Source organism: Pygocentrus nattereri, chromosome 21, assembly GCF_015220715.1.
Source record: "Pygocentrus nattereri isolate fPygNat1 chromosome 21, fPygNat1.pri, whole genome shotgun sequence".
Classification (NCBI taxonomy): Eukaryota; Metazoa; Chordata; class Actinopteri; order Characiformes; family Serrasalmidae; genus Pygocentrus; species Pygocentrus nattereri.
The window spans coordinates 1,332,501-1,357,160 of NC_051231.1; the positions used below are offsets into that span (position 1 = coordinate 1,332,501).

The 24,660-nt window shown below is 41.9% G+C and overlaps 1 protein-coding gene across 2 annotated transcripts in view; it reads left to right on the plus strand.

Moving 5' to 3' along the window:
* The window catches only part of igsf21a (immunoglobin superfamily, member 21a), a 461,351-nt gene that overhangs the window by 288,374 nt on the left and 148,317 nt on the right, over positions 1-24,660 (plus strand). For both annotated transcript variants that reach the window (XM_017716473.2, XM_017716474.2), the window contains exon 4: positions 7,809-7,927. In XM_017716473.2, coding sequence (XP_017571962.1) covers positions 7,809-7,927 — 119 coding nt within the window. The remainder of the gene's footprint in view (positions 1-7,808; positions 7,928-24,660) is intronic.

Genomic DNA, 24,660 nt, shown 5'->3' on the forward strand with positions numbered 1-24,660 from the left:
GGAGCCTATCCCAGCTGTCATCGGGTGGAAGGCAGGATACAGCCTGGTCATTTGGACAGTCCAGTGCAGGGCAGACAGACAGACAAGTGAGAATCATGGATTTAAAAATCTGATCCGTTTGATATTTTTAGAGTTTTAAATGTACATAAACTCGATTCTGCCTTAAAGTCAGCAGATTAAAAAGCTTCACTCCACGCATGAGAGACTTCACACCATTTTTCTCTGTTTACTCGCTGTATTTTCTTCATTTGTGCTCTCAGTTTTCATTGGTTGTTGCAGGAATCCGTTCACATTGAGTCACTGACCAGTTTACCATAGATTTCACTCAGTCGGGTTAAAAAATCAAACCTGTCTGATAAACTCTGACTGCTCTGAAATGCGATCGGGAGGCCGTAAATCTGAGACTGTGCCCCTCAAATCCGACTCGACTCTCTCCAACTGTTGAGTCCGACTGACCCAGAAATCTGCTGGGTAGAGCCGACCGGCTCAGACTCAGCCAGACTGAGAATCAGGGCTAAAGTCGGGGTACAATTCGTGCAGGGCAACCCCGGCTTAGGACCATGCTTGGTTACAGTACTTCCAAAACATTGTTGAAATAGAGTGAACAAGTATGAACATTTACAGAGATTTAAGAAGTGATTTTAGAAGGTCTCGATTGCAATTACAAGAATGTGAAGGTCATTTTAATGAGTAACTATAGCAACAGTTGGAACAAAAAGGCATCCATAAATTTATTTTCTGTAATGGATAAGAGGCGGGATGCATGTGCAAAGCAGCGGGTTTCCAATACTCATCGCCATAGCCACAGGCAGAGGTCAATCAGAGGCAGGCAAAAATAAGGGAAATCCATAACCCAAAATCCACGGAACAGAGCAGGGTCAAAATACAAGAAACAACAAAGAACTATGAAAACAGCGACCAGCTTAGAAACTCAATGGCAAAACTATGTAAACTGCAAACACAAACCAAAGTGGCAGTGTTTAAACTAACTGCAGGTGAGCGTGATAACGATGAGGCGGAGACGAGGTCGAGCTGGTTTAGAGGTAAAGAACATTGTGGTCAGTTTAGTAGCTATTTAACTAAAAGTAACTTGAAAGTAAATTAACTACACTGTATTTCCAAAAGAATTTCCAAATATGAACTTGAGTGACGTCCCATTCTTAATCATAGGGTTTAATGTGATGTCGGCCCACCCTTTGCCGCTATAACAGCTTCAGCTCTTCTGGGAAGGCTTTCCACAAGGGTTAGGAGTGTTTATGGGAATTTCTGACCGTTCTTCCAGAAGCACATTTGTGAGGTCAGACGCTGATGTTGGACGAGAAGGCCTGGCTCACAGTCTCCACTCTAATTCATCCCAAAGGAGTTCTATGGGGTTGAGGTCAGGACTCTGTGCAGGCCAGTCAAGTTCTTCCACACCAAACTGGCTCATCCACGTCTTTATGGACCTGCTTTGTGCACTGGTGGGCAGTCATGTTGGAACAGGAAGGGGCCGTCCCCAAACTGTTCCCCCAAAGTTGGGAGCGTGAAATTGTCCAAAATCTCTTGGTGCTGAAGTTTTAAGAGTTCCTTTCACTGGAACTAAGGGGCCGAGCCCAACTCCTGAAAAACACCCCCACACCATGATCCCCCCTCCACCAAACTTTACACTCGGCACAATGCAGTCAGACAAGTACCGTCTCCTGGCAACCGCCAAACCCAGACTCCTCCATCAGATTCCCAGACAGAGAAGCGTGATTGGTCACTCCTGAGAACTCGTCTCCACTGATCTAGAGTCCAGTGGCGGCGCTTTACACCACTGCATCCCACGCTTTGCACTGCGATAATACAAATAAAGTGTTACCTGATTTTTTTTTTTTGTTGGTTAGCAATGTTATGTAACTATAGTACCCAGCATGCATTATGCAAATACATCATACAGACATTGGGAATCCTGCCACAGTGATGAAGGAATCCTGATGGCCAGCATAGTCACTGATAAACTGCATTTGTCAGCTAGTGGGAAAATGTGTTTTATCCCCAAAAGAAGATGCAGCTATTTCTCCCACCTTTGAGGGTTTTCTTGTATTTAAACTGAAAAACACTGCTTTAAATAATATTGCGACACTGCAGTGGGCAAATATGCATGTTTACACAACAAACAGATGCTTTTTTTTTCTTCATTTTTGCTGGACTCCCACTTTTTCCCGAGGCTACCCTTTTCCACTGTCCTGAACTATTCTGTGCTTTCCCACCACAAAATCTGCCCTGGCTAACAAAGTCAGTACCATGATGACTGTGCAGTCCTCCTAGTCGTTTATAGATGTTCAACAAACATTTTTCAAAAAAGGAAGAATAAACACAATTTTTTTTAAAAATTGAGTGAAAACAACTGGAAATGTCAGTTAACGTCGTTTACTGTAAAGTAGGATAGAGATGCTTAGAATCTGGCACATCAGATCCGAAAAACAAATTAAAACCAAAATAAATGTAACAAATAAAACCCCATAAAAAGAAACTGTCCAAAAGTGGAACTGCATGGTGCAAAAATAAAATACTGTGAATTTTAACCAAATTTCCAAACCAAACTATCTGCAAACACGTTTACGAGTCATTCAAAAGAAAAATATTTCTTTTTTTTATTCCAAAACTAAATAATCTCATCCATTAACATCTCCTATTATCATATATGCAAAGATGAGACCTTGAATCCAAACATATTTTACAGTCACTGGTGTTGCATGAATGTGGTGTAACACCAGTGACGGTGACTCCAGTGACTTTCTGGGTGAAACTGAAGATTTTGTAAATCAACTGACTCGTCTCTGATCAGGTGACCTTGTTCAACGGTTTAAAATCGGTAATAAAGATGATGATTTGACATTATTTTGACAAAATTTTAATTACCCAGCCATTAAAGCACAAAACACCGGTGACACAAAGACGTTCTAAGCTGCCTGATAAACAGAATTATTAATAAATGAATGAAGTATAGTGAGCGAGTGTGACTCGCCTTCTCATGCCTCGAGACGCTTCCTCTCTGATGAGCCTCAACCCAAAGAAGCAGTTTAATGGAGCTGAAAATACTGTGTTAAAATGTAAAATAAGAGTCCTGAAAACGCCAGTGACCAAAGTCAAATGATTTTTTTAAATGAAATGCATACTTTATAAATGTATAAACGTTTATGATATAAAAAGATAACATGAATCAGTTTAATACAGATTCCTCAGTTAACCCTCTTCAAAGGAGTGTTTTATATAAAAAACGGTTTCTGGATTGTTGAAAATGTTTTTGTGACGATCTCTTTTTGCAGATGCAGAGCGGCTTTAATAAGAAAAATCAGAGAAGTCATAAGGGAGAAGTATTATTTCATCTTAGGTCGACTGTGTGAATGTGCATACTGACTTCTGGAGCTGTGTCTCATATTTTAAGCGTCTTTTTAAGCCATGCGACCTTTGTGACATGGTTTCCCACAAATGGAGAATGACCCATATACATTCTAAGCTGCAGGAACTGGGTGTTATTAAAGTATGATGTCACAACCATGAATACATTTACATGCCACCATCCACTCAGCCTACAGCGGCTAAGCTGCCCAGTATAACACACTAAGACCTGCTCCCAGCACGTCCGTGTGTGTCGTGGTGAAATGGAACAGCGTATGGAGCCGGAGCTTTCAGTGTGTTACCGGATTTCCTTCCACTCTGTAAAAGAAGCTCCATGCTGCCTTTTTTTGCTGGATACACTGTGATGGTTTCAGGACAAGCGTGCTCATAACGTCAGAATGCAAGATTAAAATGTTAAATGTTGTGCTGTTCCTGGCTGTCAGGAAGCAAGCCGATCATTGTGGCCTTCCAAACGTCGGAAAGTAGTGGCTGGCTTTCATCTTTTCCGGTCTTCGTGAGCCCTTTTTGTCTGAACTTTACAGCGGCTTTTTAAACGTAGTGTGCCTCATTTACAAGTGAAAGGGTCAGCCATTCAGAGCAGAGGTCACTTTAATATATCACAGTAATAATAACACTGTTCAATCCTGGAGATAAAGTGAGGTTGGATAATGATCATGTAAAAGTGAATTATATAAAATCACGCATGTCGTACGTGGACTTCAGAGAAGGGAAATGTAGAACATGGGCCTTTGAAATGTGGCTGAAGTCTCAGGGGTGGACAGGGCTGTATGGGGTACAGCAGGGGCATCAGGTCATTTGGAGATGGCTGTGTTGGGTCCAGATGTTTTCATAATTAATGAGCGACTGTCACATCCCTCTCCAACTTCTGTCATGCTTTGTAATGAGCCAGTTCTCCGGCAACCCCTGTGTGAGCTTCAACATGTTTCACTTGTTTCTGGAAGTTATAATACTGCCTTCATTCTGGACCCTGACCGATCTGAATATTTTGGGATCGATACTAATTTTAGGGGGCTAACTAATCCAGCACTTACCCGGAGCAGTGCACTGGTATCAAGTCGATATCGGCAGAGAATGCTGGATCAGATACCTGAGGGAAAAAGAATGAATCTAATCTAGCCTGAAATTTTAGAGTGATAGCTTCCTTGCAGTTACTAATAAAGTGCTTCCATTCAGTATAGCTTATTTTAAAGCTTAGTAGATTTCAAAGAAAAAAGGATTAAGTCAGTGTCTGCCGGTATTCAAGGTTTTTACATTGGTGTCAGTGTTGGAATCATAAAGGAAAAAAAAATATTATTCATAATAATTATCTCTAATAATTACTAAACATGATGCTGTTTCTTATTCAAATTCACCAGTTCAGATGGGGCTGCTGTCCTATATTAAATAGGGAGCATTTTGAGGCTGCACAGTGGCAAAGGTTCGTCAAATTAGTCAAATGTTTTGCCCTAAAAAAAAAGCTGCTAATTATTGCTACATAATTAATTTAGCAGATATTGACAAAAACATGTTCAACATCATCTATATCTACCATCCTGTATGAGTCAGTCATATACCATCATCTGTACATGTCCAGCATCTTCTGTATCTACCATCCTCTATGAGTCCATCATATACCATCATCTGTACATGTCCAGCATCTTCTGTATCTACCATCCTCTATGAGTCCATCATATACCATCTTCTGTACATTTCCAGCATCTTCTGTATCTACCATCCTCTATGAGTCCATCATATGCCATCTTCTGTACATGTCCAGTATCTTCTATATCTACCATGCTGGATGAGTCCAACATCTTCTGTATCTACCATCCTCTATGAGTCCATCATATGCCATCTTCTGTACATGTCCAGCATCTTCTGCATCTACCATGCTGGATGAGTACAGCATGTTCTATGTCTACCATCCTCTATGAGTCCATCATATGCCATCTTCTGTACATGTCCAGCATCTTCTGTATCTGCCATGCTGGATGAGTACAGCATGTTCTATGTCTACCATCCTCTATGAGTCCATCATATGCCATCTTCTGTACATGTCCAGTATCTTCTATATCTACCATGCTGGATGAGTCCAGCATCTTCTGTATCTACCATCCTCTATGAGTCCATCATATACCATCTTCTGTACATGTCCAGCATCTTCTATATCTACCATGCTGGATGAGTCCAGCATCTTCTGTATCTACCATGCTGGATAAGTCCAGCATCTTCTATATCTACCATCCTCTATGAGTCCATCATATGCCATCTTCTGTACATGTCCACCATCGTTTATATCTACTGTGTTGGATGAGTCCAGCGTCTTCTGCCTCTGCCATCTTGGATGTGTTCACTTCTGTACTGTCCTGTAATCAAATCAAATCAGATCAAATTTATTTGTAGCACTTTTTACAACTGATGTCATCACAAAGCAGCTTCACAGAATTGCAGTAAAGACAGTTTTAACATGAATATAAAACCCCCTGGTGAGCAAGCAAGGGGCGACGGTGGCCAGTAGAACCTCTCAGAGCTGAGGAAGAAACCTTGGGAGGAACCAGGCTCACCAGGGGGACCAAACTCTTCTGGTCAGACTACCTACAGAGTTATTATACTACTAATATTAATAGCAGTAGTATTAGTAGTAGGAATAGCTGGGAGTCCATGAAAACATCAGTAGGGTGGGCAGCTAGTCCAGGGCAGGTGGTGGTAGCTGGGGCGTGGGCAGCTGGTCTGAAGCGATCCACCTTCAATCTCTAGAGCAAACTATTTGCAAGTGCTAATAAAGTTACTTAGTGATTAATTTAAACTATTGGAAAAACATGAATTAAACAGTAACAGTGGCACGTGCAAATGTCAGACACCCTTTTAGACTCATAGTAGCGACTTATTGGGTCATTATGTAAAGCAAATATGTGTCTGACATCAAGGAATGACAATAAAGGAGATCTGTGGATGTGAAGACAAGATCTGGAAGACAGAGGAAAACCGCAGATAGAACTGCTCGTTTGCTGGAGCAGAAATGCAAAGTAAAACCCCCTTATGACCGCAAAGAACCAGCAGGAAGGCTTAGCTGATACGGATGTGGTGCCACATCAATCTACTATACCTAGAAAGACCCCACCGTGGCTACAAATAGCATTTTCAAGCAGTGATCTCTGCCAAAGTGGATGCAAGTTAATCAAATACAAAGTAACTGTGCATTAACGTTTGTATAAAACATTTCTTTGTGTTTTAAATAGCTGGTGGTGTTTATGTCTTATGTACTATATCAGTTCCCTATTTCATTATTTCCGTTTCTGTCATATTTTTACTTTTAATACCTTTTAAACTCTACGATGAATAGGCCAGTAGAAATTGTTCAAAATTACTTGGAAGAAATTTTACAAAATGTCATGATTTTTCCTTTTCCTGTAAATTTACCGTTTTGAAATATGAGGTTTTTGTTCCAGCAGTTTTGTTCCAACCATCCTGAGTCTACCGTCATCTATATATATATATATATATATATATAAGATATGTATAGATATATGTATAGAAGTGGTCTACCATGTTCTTATACCTTCCATCCCCCAGTGTGAATCCACCACGTCCTTTGTCTGCTACCTTGTATGTGTCACACTCAATACCTTCTTCAATTACTCCTCCAGATGTTTGACAGACTTTCCCATCTGTCATTGGTTTACTTCCCAGATCTTTCCTCTGTAAGATCCCAGTGCCTATGTTTAACCATCCTTGTAAACTTGTCCTCACCGGATCCTTGGATACTATCAGCTTCTGTCTCCCTTGGTTATGCTGTTTAGGGGGGTGTACCCTCATTTCCGGAAAGCTGCTTTGGGAAATGACGGTGGTAGGAAACTCCATGAAACCCATGAAACCGAACTGAACTGACATACTGGTATTGCAGCGTTATTGTCCATTTGTTTATGGGAAATGTTCCTATTAGCACACACAGCACCCATGCTTGCCCAGTCAGGTTATTTCCAGGTAATTCAAGCACAGATCATCTGGTGAGATATTTCAGACATGCACTACGGACTTTCCCAAGTACACATTTCAGTGGTTCAGTGATCACAGAACAAGTCATATATTCTGAACAGCTGCTCTGGGACAATGTCTGTTGCCGAATTTGCCACACAAATAAAGTAGAATCGAATTGGGGAATTCTCCTGGACCCGGAGAAATCAGAAACCAACTCAGTCTTCAACTGAGTCAAGTTGTCATGTAAATAGACAATATAGCCGTCGCATTGTTTATGAACAATGTTATTGTCTTTTGAGATACAGTGTCACAGGAGGTGAAGGTTTCTTGTTGCAGCTGGGCCCAGACTGATCAATACTCAGACTCTGACCAATTAAGAATGGATATTAGCAGATCAAAGACAGTATTAGTGCTGAATAAGGCTGAAGGGTGTTTAATTTATCTCCTGATTGCTTCTGTGTTTCTAGGCTCCCTGAGGTGCGGATCTCAGATAACGGGCCATATGAGTGCCACGTGGGCATCTACGACCGGGCCACCCGGGAGAAGGTGGTGCTGGCATCAGGGAATGTCTTTCTCACAGTCATGTGTAAGTACATATCTAGTCCTCAAAGCTCTGCGCTGGTTTATGGACTGCGGAATATTTTTTATTTATTTTTTGTTAATAATGGGCCAAAAAACTTCCACATCTATTCTTTAATTAATTAAGTGACCCTTATTAGTCCCACAGTGGGGAAATTTCACCTCTGCATTTAACCCGTCCATGAAGCAAAGCACCACATACACACTAGTGAGCACACAAACTAGGGGGCAGCCCTATCCGCAGCAGCTGGGGGTTAGGTGTCTTGCTCAAGGACGCTTCAGTCATGTACTGTCAGTGCTGGGGATCCAACCAGCAACCTTCTGGTGACAGTGCCAGTTCCCTAACCTCCAGCCCACGACTGCCTCTTATTATGCGTTAATTATCCTACCTATAATTTTGGCAATAACATGGTTGAGGCCAAAACATTCAGAACATCTCATCTATCCTGTAAACATTTCATGTAATAGCGATCTGTGAGGTTGTCTGGCTGGGCTAGACGTGATTTCATGATGAGAATTTTTGGGCTCAGGATCAATCTGTGTCTAAATCAGTCCATTGGAGCTCAAAGTAGGGGGTGATGGTGTGCCCGTCAACATTGTTTGATGGACAACAACCTTTCAGCCATGTTGTGATCATGACCATAAAAAAAAAACTCCAATGAAGCATGTAGATGAGTGCCGTGTGTTCAAAATGCAGTAAAACTAAACGTGACTTACTGTAAGGGACAACAGTTCCATTAACTGTAATAGATAAATTAAGGGGGCAGTCGTGGGCTGGAGGTCAGGGAACTGGTCCTGTAACCGGAAAGTCGCCGATTTGATCCCCAGAGCTGACAGTCCGTGCCTGAGGTGTCCTTGAGCAAGACACCTCACCCCCAACTGCTTCCCGGGTGCTGTGGATAGGGCTGCCCACCTCTCCGGGCAAGTGTGCTCACTGCCCCCTAGTGTGTGTGTATTCACTAGTGTGTATGTGGTGTTTCACTTCACGGATGGATTAAATGCAGAGGTGGAATTTCCCCGTTTGCGGGATTAAAAAAGTATCACTGAAATGCTTCAGATCTTTAGTTCCACCACTGTGAACAACTATGACTTCTCTGCAATGAACCATTTTAGATCAAAACATCGTTGTTTACATCTTAACCATTCAATCAGGAATCCTGGAAAAAAGCAATGAATTCCTCTTTATCAGTCAGGACACTGTAAAAGTGTCCGCAAACATTCAGGCCTACAGGGTCCACACGTAATAAAGACAAATGGCTTGATCTCTGCTTCTTTATGATAGAACCTGTTTAAAACGGCTTGTTGAGTTTAGCTGGTGGGGTCCGGCCCCGCCCATCAAAACCACGTTCCGCAGTCCATGCGTTGATGTTTTTGTCTTTCTTCTATTTCCATTCTCCTCTATTAGCTGCGTGCGCTGATTAGGCTGGTGGTTTGGATGTCCTGCATCAGCAAAAGAGATCAGTCTATTATTCCTTCTTTGAAAACAGGGTGGGGGAAATGACGGCGGGGCGAAATGAGGCCTGTTATGGACGTAATGAAATCATTACGGGACGCGATTCATGATGCTGGCTAGTATTTTAGCGCTATATATTTTTGGGCGTAAGCGCTGCGTCATTTGCTTTCAACCATTCTCTGTCACATGGCTGGTGGAAGTGATTCATCTTCTGGCAGTGATTAGTAATATGAAGCAAGCACGTATGTGTGTGTGTGTGTGTGTGTGTGTATGTGTGTGTGTGTGTGTGTGTGAGAGAGTGTGTGTGTGTGTGTGTGTGTGTGTGTGTGTGTGTGTGTGTGTGTGTGTGTGTGTGTGTAATGACATTTATTCAGTAAGAACGCCATTAGGGGGGCTGCCTGGCTGTGATAAGGGCTTTTGAACAAGCAGGAGTGTGTGTGTGTGTGTGTGTGTGTGTGTGTGAGTGTGTGTGTGTTTGTGTGTGTTGAGTATTGGTGTCTTCACTTCAACTTCCTTCCCGTGCCAGTGTTTGTGTCAAGCTGGAGGGAATTGTGGGAAAAACAGCTTAAAAACACTTACACACACATACATCATTATGACGCACTTTCGGGGAGAGCAGGATGAGCTTCTGTGGCCTCTGGACACTCTTCTCCTGTTTCTCTCCTTTCCTCTCCCTTTGTTCAGTGGCCGTCACTGTTTCACTCAATCTGAATGAGTGGTTAACAGGATGATTATTGATGCTCCTGCCCATTTTTAGCTACTGCCCTGTTATGTCTTGTGTTCAGTAAATGGATTAGTGGAATAGCTAAAAATTTAACCCTGTTCTTCAGTGGTCAGGACCCCCATGGACCCTCACAGAGCAGGTACTATTTGGGTGGTGGGTCATTCTCAGCACTGCAGTAAGACTGACCTGGTGGTGGTGTGTTAGTGTGTGTTGTGCTGGTGCAAGTGGATCAGACACAGCAGTGCTACTGTGTCCACAGTTTGTGCTGCTCATCCTCTAGTCCTTCATCAGTGGTCACAGGACGCTGCCCACAGGACACTGTTGGCTGGATAGTTTTGGTTGGCAGTGACACTGAGGTGTTTAAAAACTCCAGCAGCTCTGCAGTGTCTGATCCACTCGTACCGGCACAACACACACTAACACACCATCACGTCAGTGTTACTGCAGTGCTGAGAATGACCCACCACCCAAATAGTACCTGCTCTGTGAGGGTCCATGGGGGTCCTGACCACTGAAGAACAGGGTAACAGAGTATCAGAGAAACAGATGGACTCCAGTCTGTAACTGCAGAACTACAGAGAAACACTTTCACTCAGCTGCCTGATAAGGAGCGTAGTTTACCCCTTTATCTGAATATCTGGTTAAAGAAACCCTGTTTGTCAAAATCTACATTATTTGTAGACGGCTAAGTCGCGACCAGCCCTGCCTATTTTTCATTGTTTGTTTGCCTAATAATTCTCTCTGATTTCCCAGTTCCCATTGATATTGTATAACACTGTGTTCACTAGTTACCATAATTGATTTTAAACAAATTAGCTGAAGTAGCTCTAAAACGGATACTGTGTTTGGATTCTTGAACTCAAAGCCATGTTTTTTAATCTTGATGGAGTCTAGGCGTCCACTTGAATGGCAGCAGTATTTGGAGCATTCAGTAAAGGTGGACGAGGGGACTCCTCAGTTCTCCCTTCTCTAAGGCTGTAGCTCATGATCAATAAAAATTATTAAGTATTTTCAGCGCCAAGAAAATGTTCTTCCTCATTTTTATGCACCACCGTTTCTGAGCAGTGAGATCAATGATGGAAACTAATCTTCTTTCTGGTTGTACCATTAACGATTTCCAGGAGCTGCAGCTTTGCTTTTGAGAAACATCTCTTCTCACATTTTGTTCAATTATTTCTCACATGTAGCTCATTAAACGAGTGGAGAACATATACAGTCATATTCAAAACATTTGGGCACTTCTACTGACTTAGTCAAGGTTTTTTTCCACCTTATATTAAATTCAACAAATAAACAGTAACTGTTTTCTAACTTATAAACAGTAATAAGGCCACCTTAAAATGTGAAATTATGATGTTCTTATGAGCAGATGTCATAATGTGTTATGACAGGCATTGTAAAGTTTATATTAGGTAAACCTTTATTGATCAGGCTACATTTTAGCTAGTTAACAGTAACAAACAGTTGGCTGGACACTGCAACAACATTTTTTCATCATGTCAAATAAAAGTTTAAATGGCTTCATCCTGTTTATGTCGTCCCTTCTTGGCCTTGTTGAGCGATGAAACCTACAGGCCATAATCAGAAGCAGGACCTCTGAGACTGTATTCTTAACTCTCTGCTTTAAACTGTTAACTGTCGTTCCATTTGTTCCTGAAGCTGCAGACCCAAAGTAAAAGAAGCACTGTACCTGCATACGTTGGGCTACTGTTATGATCCTGTTGTCATTTTAAATGATTTTTTCTTTCCAGTATTCACGATAATTGTATGGATAGCTGACACAGAGTAGCAGGCTAGAACGGAGGTGTTTATTTCTGGCTGACTCATAGACCTTGAAACCAATCTCTGTCTTTTGTCGTGTTATCAGACCACATGTTTTGGATTGTGATGTCTCTGTGGATGGGACGAGGCTTTGAAGGTAAAGACACTATTTGCCGCTTGTGTTGCAACTGAGACTGAACTACAGCTGCTGTGAATAATGGATCATAAAAATGATTTGCAGGAATTGAATCCTGAGACTTCAAGTTTTCTAGATTGACATTTTGATGAATAGAAATCATGGAACTGAGCGCATTGACAGAAAAGTGCCGGGACTGTTACTGTAACATCCAGGCAGCCTGCTGGGAATCATCCAACCACTAGGAGGAGCTGGAGGGCAGGAAGGGCTAATTACAGCTAAGGAGTGACAGCTGTGGATGCCTTATTTAAGTGGTGTCCACACACTACTTTTCACTCAGTCTTGAGTTCTCTGTGCTAGAAGCATATTACTTGTACTAAGCTCATACGTGGGAAAGATCCTCTAGTCTTGAGTTCCGAATGTTTCCCTCTCTTGAGAGACTCTACAGTGTGAGTATGAACAAAGGAGAAAGAAAATACAATGAAGGTTTTGTGTTTATTCAGGGATCTCTATAGTTTCCTTGTTAAATTCGTCTGTTGGCATCACTGCAATTCTCTCTGGTGGTGAACTGGTTAGCAGGTTGGTTTGCAAGTGGCTAATTTGAGCGTTTGATCCACCCTTTGGCCAATTACTTTCTTTATTTTTACATTTTCCTATTCTTTTTAAGTTGTAATGCTCTCCTCTGCACTTGAGGCCTCCCTCTAGTGTCCACCTGGTCGTTCATTTCTTAGCGTGTCAGTCGCCTAGAAGTTTGAGGGTTCGTGCCTCACGAAGGGAGACCTAAATGGCAGGTTACAGATAGCTTTGATAGACCTAGATAAGGTCAAAGCTATAGTTTATAGGATTTAATGCTTTGAGCAATTCAAGAAAGTTTCCTACTGCGCTGGATTGCCAGTTTTTAAAATTTATTTCTAAAACAAGTGGGCAGTAAGAAGCTCAACCTGCAGTTAGTTTATCTCAAATGTATATAGCAGTTAGTTTATTTGGGAAAAAAAAATGCTTGTACTTGTTTCACTTAAGAGGAAATTGGTAAAATGGAAAATAGCAGTGTACACTGTAAAAAGAGTCTCATCAGATCTACTTTAAAGATTTCTTCATGGGGTAACAAGTATTTTTTTAACACTTTGAATGAACGACTCTTTCAAAGAACTTTTTTGAGTTGCATAAAATTAGTTCAATTGCTTGCTACCACATGAAGTAATGTTTTAAGTAGATCTGATGAGCCACTACCTGCTCTGTGAGGGTCCATGGGGGTCCTGACCACTGAAGAACAGGGTAACAGAGTATCAGAGAAACAGATGGACTACAGTCTGTAACTGTAGAACTACAAAGAAATACTTTCACTCAGCTGCCTGATAAGGAGCGTAGTTTACCCCTTTCTCTGAATATCTGGTTAAAGAAACCCTGTTTGTCAAAATCTACATTATTTGTAGACGGCTAAGTCGCGACCAGCCCTGCCTGTTCTCCACGTCCCATTGATATTGCATTATTCTGTATTCATTAGTTACCATAATTGATTAAAGGTCTGGGAGTGCTGAACCGAAATGTTGGCTGAAACAGCTGTAAGATGAGTGACGTCTGTTTGGATCCTTGTAATTAAACCATGAATATTTGTCTTAATTAAACCTATGGTGTCTGTTTGAATGGCAGCAGTATTTATAGCACCCTAAGAAGCAGTAAAGATTAATGTGGAGCTATTTCTGTATCTGTAACTGCTTCGTTTTCTGTCAGAAATGGGTTCTGATAGCAATTACTGTAAACCTTGATTATAACTCTCAAACGACAGCTGAAGATGTATTAATAAGATATCATAGCCTGTCTTGGCAGCATTGCTGCAGGGCTGCAGCTCAAGGTTATTTGTAAATGAATGATACTGTGTTTTCTGCTAAAGACTATGTTGTAATTTTAAGCTAATGGTTCTTTACTGTGCTATAAATTTAATTAGAGCTCATTAACGCATCAAACTAGCATCACGTTATTTTTATACTGAGCATTTGCTATTGAAATGACTCGGTTCTCTCTTCTCTAAGGCAGTAGATCATGTCCAGAATAAAGCATCTCAGCACCTAAAACACACTGCCATTTCTGAGCAGTCACATCAATGATGGAAACTAATCTTCTTTCTTACTGTACTATTAAAGATTACCAGGAGCTGCAGCTGCTCTTTTGAGAAGCTTCTCTTCTTACATTTTGTTCAGTTGTTTCTCACGTGTTGCTCGTTGAAACGAGTGGACGAATTCTGTGAAAGAGCAGATTCTATAACAGCTGTGCTCAAAACCCGTTTTGTTGATTTTCTGTGGTAATGAGTTAAACGATCCTCAGGAAACAGACTTAAATATGGCTTTTCTCTCATTTTACCACACAATGTATCACACTATTTATGTGAGTTTGAGATAAACAGTCTAAAATGTGCCATAACTTTTGTCCCTGCAACATTTTTTCCCCCAGCATATTAAATACAAGAAATTTGACACCACAAGCACTGTATCACTCCGCTGAGACACTGTTGCTAAGCAACGACTCTGACAGCTGTAGGAGACGCTCGAGCCATCTGAACGTTTTTACTTCTGACTTTGCCACAAACAGAAAACGGACACTGTTAAGACCACATCTGACCGACAGCCGATTTGGTCCGACTCTGAAGACGAGACGACACTAAATTCCCAAACTGTCGTCTCCACTGAGCAGCTTTTCAGTCGGCAGCTGAGACAGAAGAACAGCTGAACAACCTGGAATCAGCCAGAAATGAACCCAACACCATTCGCCAAACTAAACGGGCTGTAAGAAGCTTTACAGACCGGCTGGAACAAAACAACATTAATACTGATCTGGACAAACTGACCAAACTGAGCTGAACCTGATATTGGGTCAGTTTTACGGCTCTCACCGTCTGTTGAATGGTGTTGGGTTCATTTCTGGCTGATTCCAGGTTGTTCAGCTGTTCTTCTGTCACAGCTGCCGACTGAAAAGCTGCTCAGTGGTGACGACAGTTTGGGAATTTAGTGTAAGGAGCTGGAGAACGAACTGCCGGCTGAGCAGCGAGTGGGCGGAGCTCGTTACTCTGACGTAGCAACGAGCTGCTCGTTAAGGAGCTCTAATTAGGAGGAAGGAGCTGAACATTAAAACATATTAAAGCCGCGTTCACGGCCAGTTTATTCATTTCTTACTGTATTTATTTAACTGCTGTATTAAAGCAGTAGAGACACTCGAGGAGGGATTTATCACCAGTAACATCACGGCTGGGATGATCTACGGACACCAGATCACAGCCGGGATGATATTTCACAATAGAACACTCCCTCTTGGCTTCTACTGCTTCATTATACTAGGCGTTATAAGGTATCATGCATGCCATGTAAATACATTACTAAAGCACCGTGCAAACAAGAATCATAGAAGGTGTTACTGTAAACTTCTATTTATTGAGTTAAATGCTAGCAAGTTACCAGAAGCAAGAATGAATGGCTTCAGCCTGTAATTGAACTCCAAATACTACAAATATACTTTACCAAGAGTAAAACACAAAATGCTGTTCCTTTAACTGTGTGAAGTTCAGTAAACACCAAATTTCAAGGCCACAATTGTTTTTTTTCTTTTTTTGTACAGGATGTTTTGTAACTTGTAATTTGACCAGGGTCATTTAAATTTTCCACACAACTGTGTTTGTTTTTACACAGACAAGAAGTTATTTTATTTTCATTTAAGACTGAAAAGTTACTGTCATACTCAGTTTTGTTTATTCGATTTTCTGCATAATGTTCGACCCAGTTTGGTTAGGGCCAGTTGTACCTGTCAGGTAGGTCTTCCAGTCACTCAGTGCCTTCAGGATTGAGGCAGGTTTGAAGATGAAGGCCAGCATCTGCTTCCTTCAAGACGTTAAGCATCACCACATCTGTCAAACACGCTTAGAGGAGAATGCTAACCAACCCTGAGACCAATCTGAGACGATTCAGAATTCAGGAATTCAAAAAAAGAATAAATAAATAAATAAAATGTTTTATCAATTTTTTACAATGAAACGAAGAAAATGAAGCAAGCCTTTTGGTACAGAATGTAAATCAAATGCAAATATCTTTACCTAAAGAAACTAAAATAAACTATCAATCTTAACATTGCACATATGTAAATCTGTAACTGATGCACCCTGGACTGAAGTTGGTCCTGCCTACAGCCCACAGACTGCTAAGTTCTTGTTGACCATGGGTCAGTGACATCAAAGCTGATTGGCCAGGGTCCTGTAACAAAAAAAAAAAAAATTGGCCACAGGCCTGTAACACCAGAGCAGAGTGTCTGAGGCTCCATAATGCCAGAGTTGATTGGCCAGTGAAATACAAACAGTAAATCAAAAGTAAATATAAGTTAATGTCCAATAGTAAGCATATGTTGCTATTACATACATATATGCAGTGTAATTACGTATGTATAATCATGTAATTACATAGGTGTCTAGCTTAAAGAGACTTCCATAGACTCAGTTAAGGTTTTTGACAGTTTAATAATTGTGTTTGTTTGTTTTACTGCGGACACTGAGGGTCTTAATGGTGCACATGTGAAAGAAATAAAGATAAATAATAATTTAGACCTGGATGCTGCACTCTAATAAAGGACAATGGAGGTAAAGCGAAATAAATGGTTGAGATGTTGGGATTGTAAGTCATTTCCTCTTTCTGTGGAGGCAAATGAGCAGAAACCCCTACATGAATGAGTAATGTTGGTAGAGGGAGGGTATTTTTCATTGATGCTAATAGACTGCACTTTATCAATGAGTGTGCGTTCTCTCAATCTATCCTCTAATCATTCAGGAGGTGCGAAGAAAGTGCGTGTGTGTGTGAGTGAGTGAGTGTGTGTGTTAAAGCCATGGAACTGTGCAGTTGTGCTCAGCTGGCTCTTAAATCCCCACTCCCATACTGAGGATGAAGAATGGCCTCTAGCATTGTGGCTAATTGCCATCTAAGCTGAAACAGAATTATTCATAACCTATTAGTGTGCCAAGTTCACCGGGTAGAGAGGAAGAGATGGTGTGGGAAGTGGGGGTGGCGGGGGGGTGGGGTTTAGTGAGCGAGAGAATGAAAATGAGTGGAAAAGTTAATTAATAGGAAGCCATGTACCGAGAATGTTTTAATTTTTTAAAGGGCTTCATAAATAAGAATTATCATTTAAATGAATTCCTGCCAATTATTCAATAATTCACTTTTTGAAGGCCGAATTATTCAGCTTCTTTCCGTCTCTGCTACTCTCCTTCACCCTGATCCTGAACTTCCAGATGCCTTTGCCTTCAACTCCAACTTTCCACACGGCCCGTTTGTGTATTGTGGTCAACCGCGCACAAATCAATAGCGAAGATGCTAATGTACTTAACAGTTTACATGAGCAACGTGAGGATTTGTTTCGGCTGCGGTTTGGAAACTGGAGGTAAAGCTGCTCAATAAATTCTGAGGCTGCTTCTCAAGTCCAGCACTGCACTTTCTGTTTACCAATAGAGCTGCTGCAAAACCCAACAACAACAACAACAACACCCCAGAGTAACTTGACTAATAAACAGATATGTTTGAGGTGGCACAGATGACGAAGTGAAGCAGCCTGGACTGAAATGCCTCCGATTGCTGTGCATGCACAGACCGACGCATTCTTACTGACCATGGGCCAATAACACCAGACCAGATCAGCCTGTAACCGTAGAGATGATTGGCCACGAGCCCATAGCAACAGCATGGATTGGTAAGAGGCCAACAACACCAGAGTTGATTGTCCGGGGGCCCGTAACACCAGAGCCGATTTGCCAATGGACTGTAACGCCAGAGTGGGATTGCCAGGGGCCGATCACACCGGAGCTTATTTTATTATTATCATTAGCTGTTTAAATATTAACATGCAACTGTATACAATAAGCTATCTATAACTGGCACTATACCTTGTAATGCATGGACCATTTGTAATGCCAGCACAATGATCAGGGGCCCTTAACACCACAGTTCATTGTCCAGACTTGATTGGCCAGGGACCTGTAACACTAAAGCTGACCAGCCTGGGGCCTGTAATATCAGAGTAGATTGTACCACCAAAGCTGATTGGTCAAAGCCAGAGTTGAATGGCCAGGGGCTGATCATACCAGAGCCCATTATATTATATTATTAGCTGGTAATGTATGATTATGCAACTATATTTAATAAGCTATTTATAACTGGCACTTTGTTCTGCTGCTTTTACAATTTAGATATAATTTGCACCCATTAAGGCATTAAACATGGGCCATTTGTAATGCCAAGGCTGACTGGCCAGGGGCCCATAACTAGAGATAAGTGGTCCATGGGCCCTTAATACCAGAGTTCATTGTCCAGAACTGACTGGACAGGAGCCTGTAACACCAAAGCTGACTAGCCTGGGGCCTGTAATATCAGAGTAGATTGGCAGCAGGTCTGCACCACCAAGGCTGGTTGACCAGGGGCCTGTAACGCCAGAGCTGATTGGCCAGGGGCCCATAACACCAGAGTTGAATTGCCAGGGGCCAATCACACCAAAGCTTATTATGTTATTATTATTGTCAGCTGGTAATATATTATTATGCGACTATATGTAATAAGCTACTTATAACTGGCACTATGTTATGCAGCTTTTACAAGGCATGGCTGATGGGCCAGCACCATCTGGCCAGGGGCCCATAAGTCTAGCAATAATTGGTCAGGGGCCTGGAACACCAGTTATTTTGCCAGGGACTCATCAAACCAGACCTGATTACATTGTGATTATTAGTTGCTTTCTATAATAAACTACCTATCACTGGTGCTATGTTGCTGGTATGATTTACATGTAATTTACATAGTTAATCATTTCACTCTTTACATTCATATATATTATTCTATCTGCCTATAATGTGTGGTCCTGCATATTTATTGTATTGTATTTATTATTGTGCTTTCAGGCGTTTCGCACTGTTGTGTACTTATTATACTATATTATCTTCTGTACTCCACCGTCTTGTTTACACTATATGTCATCTGTGTATTAGTCAGAGGCCCTGGAGGAAAGTTATTTCATTACATGGTACAGTGTATATAGATGGGATGACACGTTCCTGCTATAATGCTGTGGTTCTTAATGTTTTTATATATATATATATATATATATATATATATATATAAAACAATAACAGCACAGTGTAGGACCTTTGTGTCTAGAGTTTGGTCCAAAAAAAATGTTTATACATGCCTTTTATTGACTATATCAACCTCAAGCTCTGGTTCAATAAAACTTGCAATAATTCATAGCCCAATGCAACTTCCCCTCCAGGGTCTGGCAGGAGCCACTGCAGCATTAGAAACAGAACCAGCAGATTCAGAAGGCACTTCTACCCGCAGGATACGTCCCACACAGAGTCTATCCAAAGCCCACGGGCTGGACACATCCCACACAACTGCTCCTGCAAACCTACTGATTAATGCACATTCATTACTATGTGTATATGATTCTTATTCAATAACCATTTAATGAGTATTTTAAACAGCTGTTTTACTTTTAACTGTGTCAATTACAGACACACTTCAGGTCATTTTAAAATCCACACACGACTTCTTTGTTTACCGCAATCCTGTTTTAAGCCCAAAAAAACAGGATTTTGTAATTTTCTGTTTTTTTAAGTAAGTGAGTGATACTTTTTAAATCCCACAAACGGGGAAATTCCACCTCTGCATTTAACCCATCCATGAGGTGAAACACCACATACACACTAGTGAACACACTCACTAGGGGACAGTTAGCACACTTGTCCAGAGCAGTGGGCAGCCCTATGCACGGTGCCCAGGGAACAATTGGGGTTAGGTGTCTTGCTCACTATCGACACTGGAGGTCGAACCGGCAACCTTCCTGTTACAGGGCCAGTTCCCTAACGTCCAGCCCACGACCACCCCTTAGACACCATATTACCAAAAGTGTTCACTCGTCTGGCTTCACGCGGATATGAACTTCAGTGACATCCCATTCTTAATAATAATAATTCTCCATAGGGTTTAATATGATGTCGGCTCACCCTTTGCAGCTATAACTTCAACTCTTTTGGGAAGTCATGTTGGAACAGGAAGGGGCCGTCCCCAAACGGTTCCCAAAAAGTTGGGAGCATGAAATTGTCCAGAATCTCTTGGTGCTGAAGCATTAAGTTTCACTGGAATAAGGGGCCGAGCCCAACTCCTGAAAAACAACCCCACACCATGATCCCCCCTCCACCAAACTTTACACTCAGCACAATGCAGTCAGACAAGTACCGTCTCCTGGCAACCGCCAAACCCAGACTTGTCTATCGGATTTCCAGATGGAGAAGCGTGATTGGTCACACCAGAGAACACGTCTCCACTGCTCTAGAGTCCAGTGGCGGCGCTTTACTCCACTGCATTCCACGCTCTGCATTGCGCTTGGTGATGTAAGGCTTGGATGCAGCTGCTCGGCCATGGAAACCCATTCCATGAAGCTCTCTACGCTGTTCTTGAGCTGATCTGAAGGCCACATGAAGTTTGGAGGTCTGTAGTGATTGACTCTGCAGAAAGTCGGTGACCTCTGCGCATAATACCATTAACAGTTGACTGTGGAATATGTAGTAGCACATATTCAGCATCTAGTCAACATGGCGAAGTGCGTTATTCCTTTTTTTAGTTTGAAATAATAGCATCACATTACATTAGCAATTACATCACAAGTCCATCCATCCATTTTCTAAGCCGCTTCTCCCTCAGGGTCGTGGGGGGTGCTGGAGCCTATACCAGCGGTCATCAGGCAGAAGACAGGATACACCCTGGACAGGTCACCAGTCCATCGCAGGGCAGACAGAGAGACACACACAGTCACTCACACCCAGGGGAAATTTAGCATGTCCAGTTGGCCTGACTGCATGTCTTCGGACTGTGGGAGGAAACAGGAGAACCCGGACGAACCCCACGCAGACACGGGGACATTTAAAGTCAAGAAAGTTTTTGCTCTTTAATTTTTTGCACCCTACTGTCACTTTAGTGCTTTACAGTCCAAATCCTGATCTAATAAAAAACTGTGTCCTCTTAACAAAAGCTGATACCAAAGGACTCACTGACATTCCATGTGTCTCAATTTAGGGGCTGCGTCCTTTGGAGGCTGCATTTGAAGGCCAATTGCATCACAGCGGCGCGACTAGACTTCTATTTCGAGGCTCCTTCATGTGCAGAAATGTGTCCTTCTTTTCCATGGCAACCAGTGGATAAAAATTCTCTTTAGTGGTCAGTGGAGAAGCACCTCCTGCTCTTTTATTAATTAAAAAATAAGCAAGTATGAGATAAGATGCAGTTTCTGGCTCCATCTCTGAAGAACTTTACAAAAACTCATCTCGCATTTCAGTCATCACAGCCGTCTCATTTTGGTTCAGCCTCTGGGGGTCTAAGCAGCGTTCGACGGTCACGCCTTCGTAGACCACATCCTTCAAAGGGTCCAACCCCTGAACTGGGACACACTGTGCATGTTCTGCTTCATACAGACACTAACATTCACAAAAGCAACCACCCAAACTCAAATAAACTGCCTTCGAATTGTTCTTATGCATGTAAAATGGCTAAAAGAGAAAGAGAGTTTCTGAGGAGATTAAATACCAGTGAAAAAACAGGAGTGTCCAAAAAAGTATTAAAATATATGGAAACAATAACCATGCAAGACCTGGTAGACACCAAGAGAGAGAGGAGAAGATCAAGCTGCTTCAGATCTGGAAACATCCACAGGTGTTTCTGTCCATCCTTCCACTGTGAGAAGACCACTCAGCACTGTGGGTCTCAAAGGATGTGTAGCTGATCGAGAAGAACCTCACTGAGAAAAGAAAAACATTGATTAAGAGACCCTTATTAGTCCCACAACGGGGAAATTTCACCTCTGCATTTAACCCATCCATGAAGTAAAACACCACATACACACTAGTGAGCACACACACTAGGGGGCAGTGAGCACACTTGCCCGGAGCGGTGGGCAGCCCAATCCACAGCGCCCGGGGAGCAGTTGGGGGTTAGGTGTCTTGCTCAAGGACACCTCAGTCACGTCCTGTCGGCTCTGGGGATCAAACCAGCGACCTTCCGGTCACAGAGCTCCAACCCATGACTGCCCAAGGCACTAAAATATCAAAACTGGTGAGAAGTAAAGTTCGTTTTTGTGGACTGATGAGTCTAAATTTAGAATTGGGATCACTTTATGAGAAATGACAAAAAGTAAAAAAAGCCACCAACTTCTAAGACTGAACTTTGAAGGCGTATAAATGTCCTTTAGGTTTCTTTGATAAACTGAAAGCGCATCGCCTGAAATAAGTTGAAGCTGAAATGACCAAACTAAATACTCAGTAAATTACATGATATTATAATAGTAGGTGTGATTTTACGTTACATATTCTATGCTTTTGTTTTTTTTTATGTCCTAAAAAAATTTATAACTTGTACTTAATGGTGGTTTTGACAGAAAATTCAATTGAACAAACATTATATATGGGACTGTAGCCCATAAGCTGATACACAGTTTACCAGCCCACCTCTGACCCAAATGTCCAGCCAAGAGCAGATGTTGGGTCCAATTATGAAGGGTTACAGGAAGACTAATACAAATTACGCATCAGGTCGCCTATAGTCTGTACCTCTACACCTGAAAGGTGGCGCTACAAGGGAGGGCTTTCTAATAGCGTGACTAGTAATCGAAAGTGTCCTTGATTCTAGTTCTGTCAGTAGGTTAGACAGTAAAACACTTATCCAGCAAAAATATCACCTGAAAGTACTTTTAAAATTACCTTTATTTCAGCTGAGCACCCTCTAAAACGAGTGCTTCTTCTATTCAAGCAGATTGTCTCTAAAGTGGCACTTTTTCAGTCCTCTTTCTGCCACCATGACTGACCTACACACACTGTAAGCCTGTAAGAAGCCCTTCACATCCTCTTTTGTACATTAGCATATTACCACCAGCACCATCAGAGCTGTACTGGATTAGTCTACCCAGTATACCCACATCAGCCCACTGGTGGTCTTCGAATAGTTGCTTGAAACTCCCATTTTAATAATGACACCAGCAGAAACTCAGATAATAAATGATCTGAACTACACTGTGGAATTTAAATGAACTTGACGAAAGAGTGAATGTGATGAGAACCCAAAGTCTAGACCAGTTTTACGATCCATATGTCATTATCAAGGATTTTAATAAGAGGACAGATGCTCTGAATAATGGAATCACACTGGCTTAGCAGTTACAGCAAAGAATGAAAAGCTTTGACAGATATTAGTCAGAAATATAGTTATTGATCTTGTACGCTCCCTTATCTAATATGGGGCTTTATTAACTTCTGTTTACAAGAGAGAATTCTCTCTCACGCCATTCAGGTGTTTGGGAGTAAAAGTCAATTTTGCCAGCTCCTCCTCCTGAAGTTGTCCAAGAATATAGGAAAATAAACACTGAATTGCTCAAATCAGACCTACACAGTGCCATTCATTTGAATGAGGCTTGAATGAGGTACAGATATTAGGATGGCAGGAGATTGTTTCTAGCATTCAGTCAGAGTGAGATGAGCAGCAGTGAGCAGTGATTGTGTTTATAACTGCTTTAAAATGACGTCAGACTCAGGAAAACGTCCTTCACACGTCCTTATTAAAGAAGGCCGAGAGGAAGACGTCGTGCTCTGAGACGCATAAGCTGGACGTCCGTCCCACCGCCGTCTTTTAAAGATCAGAGCATGAACTTCGTCTCCTCTGCAGACCAGTTTCTGCTCCGCCGTGTTGAACGGTATAAACTCTCACTGTGGCGCGACGCTCATGCAACTTTCCGATAGGGAATGTAATCGGATACAGGCTATTAGTCGGATTATTAACAGAGCTGACTGACAGTATAAACGTAGTATGAACAATTGAACACTGCATTTGTAGTTTTGAGCCATTATGAACTCCAGTTATAGGACTTTCTAATAGATCCTCATTAAGTTCAACTTTTTTCATCCCACAAACTGGGAAATTCCACCTTCACATTTAACCCATCCATGAAGTGAAACACCACATACACACTAGGGGGCAGTGCACACACTTACCCAGAGCGGTGGGCAGCCCTATCCACAGCACCCGAGGAGCATTTGGGAGTTAGGTGTCTTGCTCAAGGACACCTCAATCATGGAATGTTGGCACTGGGATCAAACCAGCAACCTTCCGGTCACAGGGCCAGTTTCCTAACCTCCAGGCCACGGCTGCCCATGCACCTTAATGATGTCACTGAGAGGTAGTCACTTCACTCAGCCAGTGGCTGATCAGCTCACCAACCAGCCAGCACTCAGTAGCAGTAATGCTAGCATCCTTATCCTTTTACTTCCCACGTTCTAAAGTTCTTGCACAAATGGTTATCGGTACTTTTATTATCAAATGCCATCAAGTCACTTTTGACTCCTGGTGTTTCTTCAGAATAGCTTGCTGTCCATTTGTGTCTTTAACCTTTTAAATTCCCAGGCTTATTAAAAACTCAGTGACTACTGGGACGATGTGAACTAGTTGACCTATTCTTAGGTTATAAAAGAGTGCAATAAACTTTTTTTGATTCATGATTTGTATTCATCCATCTCGTAGCAGGTCATCATCCTCCTCCTCCTTTACTTTCAGCTGTTCGTAACATAATGGACTTTTCCAGTGAACTGTTTCCTCTGAGAACATATCC